The sequence below is a fragment of the Thunnus thynnus genome, chromosome 3 (genome assembly GCF_963924715.1).
Source record: "Thunnus thynnus chromosome 3, fThuThy2.1, whole genome shotgun sequence".
Lineage (NCBI taxonomy): Eukaryota > Metazoa > Chordata > Actinopteri > Scombriformes > Scombridae > Thunnus > Thunnus thynnus.
Genome location: NC_089519.1, coordinates 20,365,089 through 20,380,877, shown reverse-complemented (window position 1 = coordinate 20,380,877; position 15,789 = coordinate 20,365,089). Strand labels below are relative to the sequence as shown.

The 15,789-nt window shown below is 39.9% G+C and overlaps 1 protein-coding gene across 1 annotated transcript; it reads left to right on the top strand.

The window, feature by feature from the left end:
• Positions 1-941: 941 nt before the first annotated feature.
• On the top strand, positions 942-14,968 carry lonrf1 (LON peptidase N-terminal domain and ring finger 1). Its single transcript, XM_067584687.1, has 12 exons — positions 942-1,698; positions 4,133-4,251; positions 5,374-5,496; positions 8,778-8,975; positions 9,095-9,308; positions 9,642-9,747; positions 9,864-9,978; positions 10,075-10,196; positions 10,337-10,495; positions 10,636-10,798; positions 11,003-11,155; positions 13,151-14,968. Exons 1-12 carry the CDS (start codon positions 1,089-1,091, stop codon positions 13,307-13,309), a joined length of 2,241 nt encoding a protein of 746 aa, XP_067440788.1. The 5' UTR covers positions 942-1,088; the 3' UTR covers positions 13,310-14,968.
• Positions 14,969-15,789: the final 821 nt, after the last annotated feature.

The following is a 15,789-nucleotide window of genomic DNA, read 5'->3' as shown; positions in this document are numbered from 1 at the left end:
GAACTTATTCTAATTTGTGATTGCACTGTGTATTTTCTGTTTTTATGTCTGTGAAGCACTTTGTAAACTTGCTTTTGAAAAGTGCTACATAAATGTTTTTTACATGTACGGATTCATACGAGGAAGTTACATCGTAAGTTCCGGGAAATGACATGATGAGTGACGGGAAGTTACACCGTAAAATGCCGGCTGTATTATAAGGTGTTGCCCATGAAGGTTATTATTATTATCACCATTGTAATGCAAGTTTAGGATCAAATAACATATTTAAAATGATATATTATGCAAAGCATACAAGGCATTATTTTTTAAAATTATTTATTTATATATATTATGCTTTTTATTTTACAAATATCTAGCAAGTATCCGGCTATTTTATGCAAAACATTTATTAATATTAATCAAAAAATATAACATAATACAAAATACACTCTGAGTCAATAAGTGGTCCAGTCAGCCCATACTAGGACTAATTGCATTTATTTTGTGTGCATAGTTTGCAAACACAAACGGGGTTTTATAAGGAGGTTGACTTGCAACAAAGAAAAATATTAAGGCTACTGTGAAAGCGGCAGTAAAACAGTTTAGACACAGCTAGGGAAGATAAAATAAATTGAATAAATTTGAAACTTAGTGTTACAAAATCTTATTACACAACCAGTTATGAAAGGGTCGTTTGAATGAAGTTTTGACTGCTTCCAGTAACTCCAACTAACTGATAAACATACAAAAAGCAGGTGTGATTTTATGTGATTTTATTTAGCTGTATTTGTTATATCATTAGTCTGGTCTGACGGTGTCCTGGGTCAGATTCAAACAGGAGCGCTGGTATCTAGCACAGTCAACTTCAACTACGTCCCTTCCGCAGTTATGAAACTTTATAACGCAGGTTTTGTAACCGAGACGTCTCGACCAATCAGGGCCCGAGCCTGCTGTTCACGTGACGGTGTTTTTTTATGTAACAAACGGGTGTCTATAGGAAAGTCCGTTGTGTATATTGTCAAGGACCGCGGCAGCTACAGAAATGTATAGGCACGTCAACAGAAGAAAACCTAAATCTACATAACATTTTCTCTCTTGACGCTACGATGTCGCTCCAACCGCAAGTGGAGGACGCGGCGGAGGAGAGAAGCGCCTTCTTCATCGGCGCCGACGCGGACACCGTTTCGGAAGAGGAGGAGGAGGACCACCATCAACTTATATTACAGAAAGCCAATGCCCTAGCATCGGAAAACTGCCTCAAAGAAGCCATTGACTGGTTTTCAGTGGCTATGCGGTATGGCCCAGTGCGACCCGAGCAATTAAGCACTTTCGTGGACTGTATTCTGCGCAACTTTAAGAGAAAGGCCGCTGGGCCAGATACGCTGTCAGGCCGGAGTCAGGACGCAGGGGGCAGCTGCAGGGACAACGCGTTTGACTGTCCCAACTGTCATAGCTTTTTAGGTGAACCTGTCACCATAGCCTGTGGACACACGTACTGTAAAAGATGCTTAGAGCGACGACTGCTCTCCAAATGTAAGCTGTGTGGCGACGCCGTCAGCGGCATAGAGAAGGCGAATGTGATTCTGTGCGGACTTTTAGACAAATGGTTCCCCGGCGAGCTGAAAAAGTCGAAAACACTATGTAAAGTGGACGAGCTGTGTCGAAGAAAACGCTACCAAGAAGCTATATCGCTGGCGAACGATGTTATCCAGTCTGGTAAGTGTTATTAACACATAACCTTACATCCATGCAGTCATGAGGGAGGTGTTGCCCTGTGTGCGCATTCTCACTGAGGAGCAAAGGGAACTAGTTTGTGCCTGACACATTATGAAAACAGCAGGAATATGTTCAGACATAAAACACAAACAGTCCTGGTTATGTACTTTGTTGTTTTGGGGTCCTATGGGGCTAAGTAGAGTAAGTTCTACTGACCAACATTTTGTAAGCCATTACTACATGTGTTGTGCCGCTGCCAGTCTCCTCCCACTGAATAACCTGATAGGTCCTGCTTACGAAATTTCACAAGCTGAGCATGCGCACTTGGCACAAGTTGCATAAGGCAGGTCGTGACACACACTGTGGGGCAGGTTTTGTAACTTATCGGAAGGAGGAGGGGGGGGTCTTGTAACAGACTAACATTATGCAATGAGAGAAATGAGGCTACTTCTGTGGGAGATGCTTTATAGTTAACAAACTAGTGAGGCAGTAGATTTGTGAATGCAAGGGTTGTAGGTGCAAAGCCCAGTACTGGGGTGGAAAAGTGAAGTGAATAAGAAATGCCATTGTCACATTAATAACATTGTTCCACAGTGCCCTTGCCCCAGATGCTGCAGTGGAGAGTGCACTAGATTTGGAAACTTAGCTGCATGTCCGCTGTGCAGTCCTGGTTTAAACTGGGTTGAGGTGTAGTGGCTGTCATGACCAGCCTACCAGTGACATCTTGTGGAGCCACTTTCTGAAAACTTGAGCTGAAATGGAATGATGCACTTCCCTGCAAGACAAATAGCCTTCATATTTTTAACCTCAGAACCAACAAATCCCAAATTTCTCCTTGCATGAAGGAACCACAGTTTCTTTCTTTTATTCAGTTGCTCCATGCTATTGTAGTTAAGGAGTTTTAAGACTGAAAAGCCATTTGAATGTATTGTTGTCAAAAGAAAGCGACTAGGAATCTCTATGTGCCATCAGTTTAGATTCTTATCTGATCTGGTCCACCACACCTTGAAGTGACCTTTTAATCTGACAGTATGGCTGGAGAAATGTCCAGTACCATCACCTGGTTTTTGAGTGCTTATGGAAGCATCCATGCTATTTAGGTCAAATGCTGCTGTATAACAGTACTCATAACCTTGTCCTGACCCTGTTGACCTATGTTACTCAAACTCTAAGATATTTAGTTTAGGGCTTAACCCAGAATACTTCATTATGACAACCTGAGTGACCCTGACTCAAAAGGAATAAAGTAGAATTACTTGTCTCCAAGTTTACTTTGTATGATTGTTGACTGCTAGAACATTTTTAAAAGTTGTTCCTGCATTGCGCATCTCAGGCGGACTCACAAAAGCAGTGAACTGTGTAATTTAAAGGCTACGAGAAAATAACTGGTGTGTCACCTTCTGACAAGAAATAACTGTCACTTGACATCTGACTGATGATGCAGACTAATGTCACTGCGGGAGTGATGCAGTCACACCACCTGCTTTTGACAGCTCTGTCTGGCCCTTAGTGCCGCAGACAGCCAGAGAAGCGGGACGGACACTTTGAGATGTACAGGGGGTGCTGTGAAGACTTGACAAACAACCCTGTCATATTATCTGTCATACATCAAAAAAAAGCTAACTACTCCCATGTGTCTCACTGAGAGGTAATAAATGACTTGGATTGATGACGTGCCATGTGAGGAGAAATCACAACTCAGCCTGTGAAGTTAAATTGTCTGAACTTTTGATGGAATACAGATAAACTTTATCCACTAACTAAATTCATTAGTCAGTAATGTCGGCAGGACAGACGGCTTCAAAAGGTTCAGACTTCCTCACAACAAACTGACCTAGTTGGGTAATTAGATGAATTGAAATGTCTGATTTTTAACATAACCCACATTTAGAGGAATGCATAGCAATGTGCATGTTTACACTTAATTATTATCCCAAATAATTAAGCCACTCCTGAGAGTGTTGAGAATTGTTTTAGGCTTCTTGATGTTGTTTGCTGCCTTTGTAAATGTCCCACAACAAAGCTCTTTTTGTGTCTTTTTAAATCCAACCTACTACAGGGAACATAAATATAAAATCCAATGATCTCTTGCTGCTCTTACAGGCTTATGCAACCTGTTTTTCTTCTGCATTCGGTTGCAGACAATTCAGTGACACAGTTAATATATAATTTGTGCTTGTCATGTTATTATGTAATGCGTAACTTGCAGAAAACAACAGATTTCTAAAAAATCTTGTTGTGGAGCTAAACGCTACCTACCTGTGCAAGAAGAAAAGGTTCTAGGCTTGATGTCAGTATTGATTAGTATGGTGTTATTTGTGCTATGTTTCATGATAGTGACATAACCCACAACCGAATGATATCCCTTTAAACTAAAATGCCTTTCTCTCGTCTAACTCCTTCCCCACCTTCCATTTCCTCATGTTTCCTGCAGATCCAGATTCAGCAGCGGTGGCACGGCTGTCTCGGGCGGAGGCGTACATGGCTCTCAAACAGTACCGTCTGGCTTTGGAGGACACAGAATTTTGTCCTGGGTCCAGCTGTTCTGCTGAAGTAGGTCACTCACTGATACTGCAGTAATTTGTCAAATCATTGTTACAAATTCAAGTTTGCATGGAAAATTTCTTGTGTGTAGGCATTTGGTAACTCCTCTTATGATGTCAGGAAGGTCAGAGTTGGATAACGACACACAACAACTAATTTGTAGGCATTTGATTGGCCTTGCAGAAGCACGGGCATTGCCAGGGTGTGTATGCTTGCTTACGCACACCTGGCTTTACTTACTAGAGTCTGGTATGTGTTTAGTAAGTCAGTCAGTCTTTTCTGATTGGGCAGCCAGCCATTACTGAGAAAAAGTTTATTTTAAGGCTGCCTCCCTAAAGCCACAGACAGGGAGCACCTCACTTGTCATGTCATTGGATTATAGTTACAAGGTAATGACCCATAAATTGAAAGGCAGTTTCCAGACGCCAGATATATAAAGTCTGTTTATTTTTTCATTCCCTTTGTTATATAAGAAAGTAATTGTTGATGCATGACTTTGCAGCTGAATTCTCTGGACCATAGCTCAAGAATGATTTGTTCGTGGTGATCCTGCTTGTTTGTTTACAAGGCATATTTTTGAATGAGCTCCTGCTATTTTTAGTACTGTATCAAAAGGCTTCTCTGAGGGTAAACGAGTTACAAAAGAGTATGATGAGTAAAGAAGGTTTTCTAGAGCACAACTGCAAACGTAGTGATTAAGGTCAAAGCCATTAATGACTGTTACATCAGCACCAGGAGACCACAAGCGTGTGTGGTCGGGGATATTCTTAATTTGTGGTGCAAAGTACGTCATGCAAACACTTGCGTAATTGCTAATTTCACATTGATTTATTGACTAGTGTAAGAATATTGGATTTGGAAAAAGCTGCATCTTTTCACTTCTGTTTAAGAAGTTTATATATTTGTTCTGTCTTGCTGTTTTTAAACAATTCTGCATGATTTTGAATCCAGTGTTTTCTTAAGATGCATGCAAAGCTGTAACACTTAACAGTAAAAGTAGTTAAATGTTTAAGGATGGACTGATGTTTGTATGTACACAGTTGGAATGGGCTAAACATGAAAACCCAGAATACTTCTGTGGATACAGAATTGTAATTCCTCTCTTTCTGTCCTTCCTCTCGACCTTTGCAGGCTTTATTTTGGAAAGCAATGGTGCTGCATGAGATGGGCCAAGTGGACGAGTCTCTCCAAGTCTTCCTCCACTGCCTGGCTGTAGACGAGGACTTCCCCAGGGCTAAAAGACAAGTGGAAAAGGTGAGCTAATGACGGAGTAAGGATTACTCTGCTGGCATTGTGAGAAGGGATAGAGAGAGGGAGACAAAATATTTAATGTTGACGTCCTGAAGTCTGGCAGTGGGTCGAGTTGAGGTCACATGGTGTTATGCAAGTAGGCTGGATGAGTTAGCCTCAATACACTAAAGCCAAAGATTTAAGTGGAACTGTTATCGCTGTACCATTGCTTCAAGGAATCTGGCTACTTGAGCGTCTCAGCCCTTTGATTCGATTGCTGGGAACTTAAAGCTCTCCCATTATGACCCTTATTGCAGACAGCCATTTGTTCTGTTTTTATAGCTGTCCTATTTTACTACAGTGACTGCTGGTTTAATGAAACCCATTTCTTTTCATGGCTCTGATATTATAATACTACTTTAGCTTAATGACTTAAAGAGAAACTTAGGTATTTGTTAACCATATTTTCCCATCTTTTTTTGTCTAAGAGACTAATGGGGACAACAAATTTGAACAAATTTGAAATTGGTCCAGTATTGAGCGAGAGCGCTTCATCCAGCAGCCGTGAAATGAGCTGCAATGTAATCCTTAGGGGTAATTGCGCACCGTCAATGTATGTTTACTGAAAGTGCTTGTTTTTGCCACTGACAGGCTCAGATTGTTATTATAAGTGTCTGATAACATTATGGAAAGGTCCATACAGAGAAATAAAATATTTTTCTTTACCTTTCGTGTGATCTGGTCTATTTGTCATTGTGTCTAACCAAGTCTCGATCAAGGAGAAGTCTCACTCTGAAATATCGCAAGAGTTGTTGAAATCAGTTAAATATTCAGCCATGACAGAGTTGGAGAGAGGAGTGCTGGAAGGAGTTTGTTGTGTTGGAGTACAGAAAATGTAGCTTAGTTTTATACAAAAGATTTTCAAAGTCATGACTGAATATTTAGCTGATTTCAGCAAGAACTCAGCTCTCGTGAGATTTCAGAATGAGACTTCTCCTTGTTGTCAGACACTTATAATAACAATTTGAGTCTGTCGGTGGCAAAGGTAGTTGAAAAATACCACAGTTTCCCTTGAATAAAGAAGGCGGAAATGTTGTGTTTAATAGGCCTCCCCACCATGTATTGCTGTGTTTTTAATAGGATTTACAGTTTGCATTGTTCTGTACACATAGGAAATGTGTCTGGAATGTGCTGACAGACATTACTTCCGATGGTCATATTAGTCATCCATATGAATCTACGTCAGTCTATATAAACGGGTTTATAGTAGTAGTTTATAGAGCTGAATGACTACTCAATTAGTCAATTGACAGACAATTGATTACTGATTGTCAGACTGATGTATAATTGATTAAGTTTAAGTCATGTACAAAGTAAAAATATCAGACATTTGCTGGTTACAACTTCACAAAGGGGAAGAGGGAAGCAAATTTAACATATCAGTTCAATCTGATGGGCATTTGCCACTTTCTCAGTTTATAAACTAAATGATTAACTGACAACTTTAAAATAAAATAAAATAATGAACAATAAAAGTTATTGTTACATTTAGGCCTGAAAACATATATTGTGGTGATGCAAAGTAAAAGAATAAAAAGTTAAACATCCAACTTTCTCAGGAAGTTGTTGTTTTAGGGGTCAGGTCTTGTGACTCTGCCTGTAATGACATTAGTACCACTTAATAGACGGGGCACCATGTTGTGGTTACATAAGTGCTAGATAGTTAAGCCATGTATGCAGCAATACATTTTCAGAATAACATGGCAAATGTTTGTTGCCATTTTGTGGTGAAACGGTTTAAGTCAATTGCTAATGCTGCTCACGGTTTGTTTAATCATCATTGAATCATCGTTGTATAAGGTGGCACACATAAGCACGTTACTCATCTCCAGCTAGCACATGGTAAAATGTGTGTACAATTGATTGAACAAGTTGTTGCTGGTTGCATTGGCATCTTGTTCGAATTTCTCGCCCCTCAGATCTTGAAGGAGACACTTCTCAGGCTAGACATCAATCTGAAGCAGTGTGTGAGCCAGACACTGTGCATCAATAGAATGTGCAGCCTGTGATCACACTTAAGTCTCATAGGCCTTCACAATACCCATATAATGAAAACAGCAAATTAATGAAAATGAAAATGACAGCCTTCATCCTTATTTGCCTTATTGAGAGAGGCAAAATAAACATGCACCAATCTTTGGTGTTAAATGAAACCTTTTGAAAGCTCTAAGATGGATCAGCAGCCAAATGACGCGGAGCATATACATATTACATATTATTACGTATTACACATGAGTTGAAAAAAAGAGTAAAAATGCACAAACTCAAAACCTCACTCAAAATACATGTTTATTTTAAAAATGATTTGTAGTTCAGAAACCAAAGTTCAGGCACTTAAGGCTCAACTGAATTGGAAATAAAGCTTGATGTTCTCAGCTACTGGATCATATACTCTGAGGTCAAACTGAGGTGAGACTGAATTCTGGTCTGGACATAACATGAGCTGCCTTTCTGAACAGTGTTTGCTCTCTCTGTTCGCCCCTTATCACCATGTACATTATCATGACCAAGTTTGTTTGAGGTCATGGCTGCAGAATTTGATGTATAGTATAGTGTAGTTTAATCTTCTGTCAGGATAGAGGGTAAATGACCCATACTTCTCTTGCCACACACCATACAGCATGTTCCAAGCATTGAAAAAACTAGAATATATGTTGCTGAAACCCAGTTTTAAAGCACGGTTTTTTCCATAAAACCTTACAAATTCAGTTATCAAAATAACATTTATTATAATACTTTTGAAACATAATTTTTACCCAGATGTGAAGACATGTACAGGCTGATAATACTTCAACTAACAACCATGGTAGCCACAGCTGCTAAATGCTACAAGATGCACTTTCAGAGGAAAAAGCGCAGTTGAATGAATAAACAACTCATCTACATACTTATTAATAACTCATATATTCCCTCTCTTATGTTGTGTAGGTCACATGTGTACATGATGTAGAGCAATATTCAGTTGAGCCAATCTCTAGTAGTCAGATTAAATTTTATATGGTACCATAAACAAGGCTCTACTATCTATGATTTATGTAAGTAATATGTGTCAAATACATACACCAGCATCCATGTTTGCATCAGTTGACTATCTCACATGTACCTTACCCTTGTTGAGATGTGGTTTTCTTACAGTAGGCACTCACTCAGGATCATGTTAATTGTTTTTGCTGACATTGACTTCAGATAAGACGTTTGCCTGTTCCGCAGTCCTGCTCCGATGACAAACTGAGTGCTTTTTACAGATCTTGTGTGACCTGCTCTCCCCGGCTGATGAGAACGTCAAGGTGGGCCTGAGGGAAACAACACAGAACACGTCGCCTCACCTGCGCAGTAAAACCCTTGTGTCTGATGCTGAAGCTCCACCGCAGAGCCCAGTCCACAGACAACACCAACACCAGGTCCGCGCTGCCTCAGCACACCACCATCCGGACGGCCAGGAGGTATTATCACAGTGATTAATAATACTGATATTACATAGTTTACTCTTAGATTAATGATCACATTGTTTAATAAAGAACCACCCTCATCTTCTTACTCTTGATCCTTTGTCATTACTCAGAAACGCGGGGAAAGTCTGGAGCGCCCCGTTCTGAGCCGAGCTCATTCGCTAAGGATGAATGGCTCCAACTGTGGTGAGGAGGGGCTGAAGAGAGTTTGCTCTGCTCCTCAGCTGGGAGACCAGGAGAAGGCGAGTCTGCTGAAGAGGAAGTTGTCAGTGTCAGACACAGAACCTTGTGTGGTGTATAGCGGAAGTAACAAGCATAAAAAACAAGGTAGGTTGCCAAGACCATTATTGTTCTGCTTTATGTTCTTCCTCATGTTTTTTTTTAAATTTCCTGCTTTTGATGTCCCACTAATGTCATAGATATAAGTATAATACAATACATAAAAGTGTAGTAGCAACAGCGCATAATATAAAGATTAATTAGACACTTCAATTCAGATTTTTTGCAGGAATAATGTAGACACTCACTACTACTGCTATTTATACCCCACTCTATTATTTAAATGAGATTAATAATGCTGTGGGTAATAAGCATCATATCTATGTTAGAGATAATGGCTTTGTTTAGAAAATTCATTACATTTTCTCCTTTTGATTTTAGGTGTGACAAAAGGCTCCAAACAACAGGCTGCCAAAGCTAAAACCCGCAGAGCTGTTCCTGTGGACCTGCTGGACCCTAATGACTTGGAGTGCGCTCTCTGCATGAGGTAAGGACACACACTGCTCAGCCACATACAGCACATATTTACCATGAAGTTTACATGCCAGCTTAAATTTTAAAGTTGTAAATGATTTGATTGTTTCATTTCTCTGACCAACACAGGTTATTCTATGAGCCTGTGACGACACCATGCGGCCACACCTTTTGTAAAAACTGTCTGGAACGTTGCTTGGACCACACACCTCAGTGTCCCCTCTGTAAAGAGAGCCTGAGAGAGGTGAGAAAACTCCCTGTTGAATCTGGATATAAATACTCTTAATTGGCTAGCTTAGTGTTAATCAAAAATATGTGTTCCATATCTTGCTCTCTCCAGTATCTAGCATCTAGGCAGTACATGGTGACAACTGTCCTGGATACACTGATCAAACAGTATTTGAGTCAGGAGTACACAGAGAGGACAAAAACTCATCTGGAGGAGACCAGAGAGCTTTCTGAGTAAGCAGCCTTTCCATTCATTCATTACTGTCTCTGCCTTTGTTCATTCCAGTGTTTATCATCACATATTGCTGTGTGCAGAAGGTTTAAAGATGTTCAAAGTGTCTAAACTGCTTCTCTCTTTCTTTCCCTCTGTGCAGCTTGACGAAGAATGTGCCTATCTTTGTGTGTACCATGGCTTACCCCACCGTGCCTTGCCCACTGCATGTCTTCGAGCCACGATACCGCCTCATGATTCGCCGCTGCATGGAAACGGGCACGCGGCAGTTTGGGATGTGTATTAATGATCCCCAGAAAGGGTAAGCATGCAGGCGCAAAGATGTGGTATTAAACTTCAATTTTAGAGGACCTTTTAAAGTAGATACATCTGCATATAGTTAGTTTTGTTATCAGATTCAAACTTAATTTACTAAATGACACATTGCATCCATCCTTGCAGGTTTGTAGATTATGGCTGCATGCTGATCATCAGGAGTGTCCATTTCCTCCCTGATGGACGATCAGTTGTGGACACTATTGGAGGGAAACGCTTCCGGGTCCTGTCCCGAGGAATGAAGGATGGCTACAGTACTGCTGACATTGAGCACTTGGAGGATACTCGGGTAAGAATCGCAATGATCATCATTTATGTGATGTCATCTATCCTGTGCTTTTAAAATGTTGCAACACTATTGGACTTAATTTAGGATGCAGTATTTCTCTATAGTGAGTTTTTAATTGCAAATCTGTTACAAGAGCTTTCATTTCAAAGTGCAGACAGTACAAAAGCGACTGTTGTATTAATTGATTCACTCTTTGATCGTTAGGTTGAAGACAGTGATGAGCTACAGAGACTACAAGAGCTGCATGATGCAGTGTATGAGCAGGCTCGTGTCTGGTTCCAGAACCTCAAGATCCGCTTCCACAACCAGATCCTGCAGCACTTTGGACCAATGCCAGAACGAGAAGCTGATATCCAGGTACACCTCCAGCACATTGTTCCTCTACTGTAGAGAGCTTTTTACACGCTGTAGATTCTCTGAGGTGTTTTATTACAGCCTTATATTACGCATACAATTTCAGAAAACGCTGTGTCGTAATTACTGCCTTGCTGAACCCATGTGTAGATGCCTGAGTCAGAAACTGATTTAAATTTTGCAATAATATTTGAGCTTAGTTAAACAATAGAAATATGTTGCACACAAAAAGTAGAACTCCTCTATCTCATCATTTAAAATCAGCTAAAAACTAAAATTGATACCTGTTGCGTGAAATAAAGTAAAATTTTTGCAGGGCGTTTCAGAATAGGAACTAATATGAGATATTAACAATGTCTATTTGTAAAATCTGTGAAAAATACTCTGCTGCAGTGAGTTGGCAGCATATCACAGTTACGCAGATGGTGGTACAGAGTCTATTAAGAACAAGAAGTTATTTAGCTGCCTTCTTGCAGGAATTGTGTTCGTCACAACTGTTGAAATAAGCAGTTATGCAGATAAGTAAAGCAACATCAGTCAACATACGCGTATTATTATCATTATTATTATTATTATTATTATCAGAATGGCAGGATTTGTAAAGCTTTGATTACCTCTCCTGCCACTGCAAGATACTGCAAATTGTCAGTCTAAAATGGGATCATCTCATGACACACTTGCCTTTTGGGGAAACCCACATTACCATGGATTCACCTGCTTCAGAGGCCTTAATACCGGAACGCAGTCGCTGTGTGTGCTTGGCTGTGGCTCCGGCTTGTAGCCTGCAGCGATGAGAGGGATTACAGCTCCACTCTTAGGACAACCACGGGGAGGAGTCAATTGACAATATAGGCTAAAGAGCTTTATGGGGGCTTCTTATCTAATCCCACCGGTCCTGTTGCGTCAGAAGTGTCATGAAGAGAATCCCCTACTCCACTCCTGCAAACATACTAAAAAGGCAAAGCTTGATTTTTGGTACTGTTATGTAATTTTTAAACATGTTTGTCCCAGGGAAAACTACAGTACTTTCTTGGTTTATAGCCAGACGACTTGTCTGAAAGTAAAATCTAGCAGAAATAGTAAGCATGATTCTCTTCAATTCCTTGAAGGTGTTAAGTACATTTTGTAACTGGCTCAGACTCTTAACTCAAAGAAACAGGGATTTTTTTTCAGCTGTGCAACTGACTCGCAGACATGCATTCCTCTGGCAGATTACCGTAAAAGGTCATTTATGTTTTGACTTCTTCCAGGGTTGTAGGGCTGAGTGTAGTCGTAATACTAGTACCCTTCAGTCGCTATCAATACAAAATAAGTACTGTAATTATCAAGCATGTAATTGGAAGTACTAGAGTGTAACACATAAATAAACTCTGAAACAGCTACAGGTCTGTGATAACTGCTGTTAGCCACAGCTAACGTGGTGATTGATAAAATGCGTTTAAATCTTTATTTATTTAGATTTTATCACTATACTAGTTTGAAATGATGCCAGAGACGAATGGAATTCAAACAGCTATGACAAATCAGGGGGGAAAAGAGCAGATATATAGGAGAACAGTCTGTCTGAAATTATTTGTAACAAGAAAGTAGTGACGCAACAACAGTCTGAAGTTCAGTTGCGTTACGTAGATATCGATTGCTAGAGTACTTGGTATTGTTTTGATTCACTCAATACGTTGTAAGTCTAGAGTCTTTACAGTGTGATACCTGTTTTTTTTTTTGGATGGGAGAATTGAAAAACAGTTTCTCAAATCCAGAACATTTCAAATAGTTTGAGATATTCTATAATATAAAACTACTTCAATCCAAAAGATAACTCTGATGAGATGGATGTGCTCCACTTTTTTCACACACTTTCCTGACAATGTTGTCACATCATCCTGTTCAGAAGCCTTCTAGGCAGTAAACTGACCTCAGATCTCCTTAGTTTGGCTCAAAGAAAATCGCTTGAGAACTATCTTTTGTTGATGGTCTCATACTATTCGTCCTTTCTTCCAGGCAACTCCTAATGGTCCAGCGTGTTGTTGGTGGCTCCTGGCTGTTCTGCCTATTGACCCGCGGTACCAGCTCTCTGTCCTCTCCATGACCAGCCTCAAAGAACGCCTGGTGAAGATCCAGCACATCCTCACATATCTGCAGAGCATCCCCAACAACTAGCACTTCCTCTTCTCACCACCAAAAAAAAAATCCTTTGGACTTTAACACAACATTCAAGCAACCTTCTGTCGACATTTCGCCAGCTTTTGTTTTTACTGCGTCTGATTCTTCAACTTTTATTTTTACAGCTGTAAAATCCCTTCATTTTAAACATGTATGTGTTTAGCTTGTACAAGATCGGAGCAAAGCTGAAACATCCTTGAACTGTTCAGTGAAACCAGAGATATGGCCATACCACCTCATGGATGACACACATTTTTTGTGTCAAAAATTATTTAAAAAAAGTGTTAAAATGAAAATAGTTAGTTTCCACTTGGTTGTTTTGCTGTTGGAGATGACAGAGTAATATATGTAACAATCAAGTACAAATGCACCTTCTATAAAGATAATACTCTGCTTTGCAGATGAAAACTAAGTGGAGCTGAGTTGAAGAGTCTGTCAATGGTTATGGTTTGTGTTGTATCATCCCTGGTGAGACCAGAGAAAAGGATGTTTTTTTGTTTTGTTTCTTGGCTGCAAGATTTATGCTCATAGTAGAGGAGGGTTGGGGTGATGCTGTGGAATAAAATCCTAAATGCTGAAAGTCCAAAAGGAGATAAGATGTGGTTTTGAGAAACCAATGTGAAAAGAGAAGATTTGTGAAAAACCAAGTGCAACTAAAGGCTGGTGTCTGCGTACCAAACGTGAGAGTATTAATCGATTTCTTCCGGGTATCGAGTTTTCTTCTTACCCACTTTTCCCGTGTGTCTACCATACATAACTTCCATGGCTGCCTCTAAGTAGTATCACAAGACCTTCCTGTTAAAAGAATGAAGCCATCTGCATTTCTTCCCATTTTTTCCACTTAGTTTCTTCCATGTTGTCATGCACAGATTAGCCACTTTGTCCCTCTTAACATGAGGTTAGAGGACCCCTCATGACCTTGAAATCTCATCTTGATTCTATGCTTTTTAAATGCTTAACTCCTCTCACAGTTAAACTTAAGTCATAAACTTCCAAAATGTTTGTTTGTCATGGACCTTTGGATATTCTGGTAGAGTGTGAGGAGTTTTAAAAGTGTTTCTGTGGTTCTGTTATTGTATATCTTCTCTCGCCCCAATACCAAAAGACTCAGCTGTCCATTGAATTAACTTAAACTGAATTAATTTATAAGTAAAAAATATATTTGTACATTCTGACCGTATGTTTGTATGACAAATTGAAACGGGGAGTCTTGAAATATGACAAATCAAAACAAATTAAGAATAGCATGTATAGATCTACGAAGCAGGCCAGTGGGTTAGCATTAATCTTCATTCAAAGCTGCTCTGTCTGCTTGGAGGGGAGAGGACGGTACCTGCAGTGCTTCAGTCAGGGGACTGCATTTGCCTTACACCATTTTGCATTGTGATTGGAATAACACAGTGTGTTGGCTTGGTTACCATTCCTTTTTGCCATCGTATGAAGTATGTTTTAATTGTATTTTTCTCTAAGTTAGTTTGAAGCACCATTTGTTCACAATGTGTAAAAAAGAAATCTGGAAAAAACTACTACATTTTAAGTCAAGGCTGTCATGTATGTAAATCATTTGTAAAAAGGCTTTTTGGACAGATCTTGCTTTTTGCTCAGATGTTTTAAGTTATCAATTTTCTATAATAAATGCCCTTCGTTTTTTTTCAACTTCAGCCTCAGTGTCCTCTGTTTGACACATCTAATTTGTAGGCATTGTTCAGTGATATATAGCACCAAACTGGAGTTCTCACATAGTGAGAAAGACCTCAGGATGCCCTGGTGTCGAGGAATTTGAGACACTGAATATGTGATCACAACATCAATGGTTCTAGTCTGGCTGGAAAATTTTGTTGCACATCATTCTCCACTTATTCCATGTCTGTCTTTACAAAAAAAGAAGTTATGATAAGCTACAGTCCCCAGTGAACCTGAAGTAAAAATACCAGATGTGAGAGAAATGCTGTACATCAGAGGTTTTCAAAGTGGAAGGCGGGCCCACTCAGAGGGGCTAGTTATCAGAAGGAGATCACATAGAATAGCCTAAATGTGTGTGATCTGGTTAAAGAGATAGTTCAGAGATACAGTACTTTTGGGGAATTGGGGAATTTTACTGTTTTTCCCACTTTTCCTGAGTGAGAAACAAAGAAATGGCTTCAGACAGACCCTTTTTTTATGTATTTGGTGTTGTTTGAAGTATGTCATACAACAATACCAGGCTGTCTTGGCTCAATTTTTGAGTGTCTATGCCATGGGATCAAATAACAGAATCATGTTATATAATCATGATCATGTAATATCATTGGGGGAGAAGGGTGGGGTTGTCTGAGGGAAGGCCCACAGTCTCAGACTTTGTATGCCCCTGCTGTACACAATCATAGAAAATGAATGTAGCGTCATTTTGAGTCTCTACACCTTTGATCCACCAGGGGGCGACAATGCAGCATTATTGCTTCGTAAAGTTAAGCGTTTCATAACTCACCCCTTACCCC

What these genes read in the sequence shown, in the direction of transcription:
- lonrf1 (XM_067584687.1), top strand. Translation starts at nt 1,089, where the DNA reads ATGTCGCTCCAACCGCAAGTGGAGGACGCGGCGGAGGAGAGAAGCGCC. An exon ending in GAGTGCGCTCTCTGCATGAG is followed by an intron (nt 9,748 to 9,863) that starts GTAAGGACACAC and finishes TGACCAACACAG; the next exon opens with GTTATTCTATGAGCCTGTGA. An exon ending in AGCACTTGGAGGATACTCGG is followed by an intron (nt 10,799 to 11,002) that starts GTAAGAATCGCA and finishes TTTGATCGTTAG; the next exon opens with GTTGAAGACAGTGATGAGCT.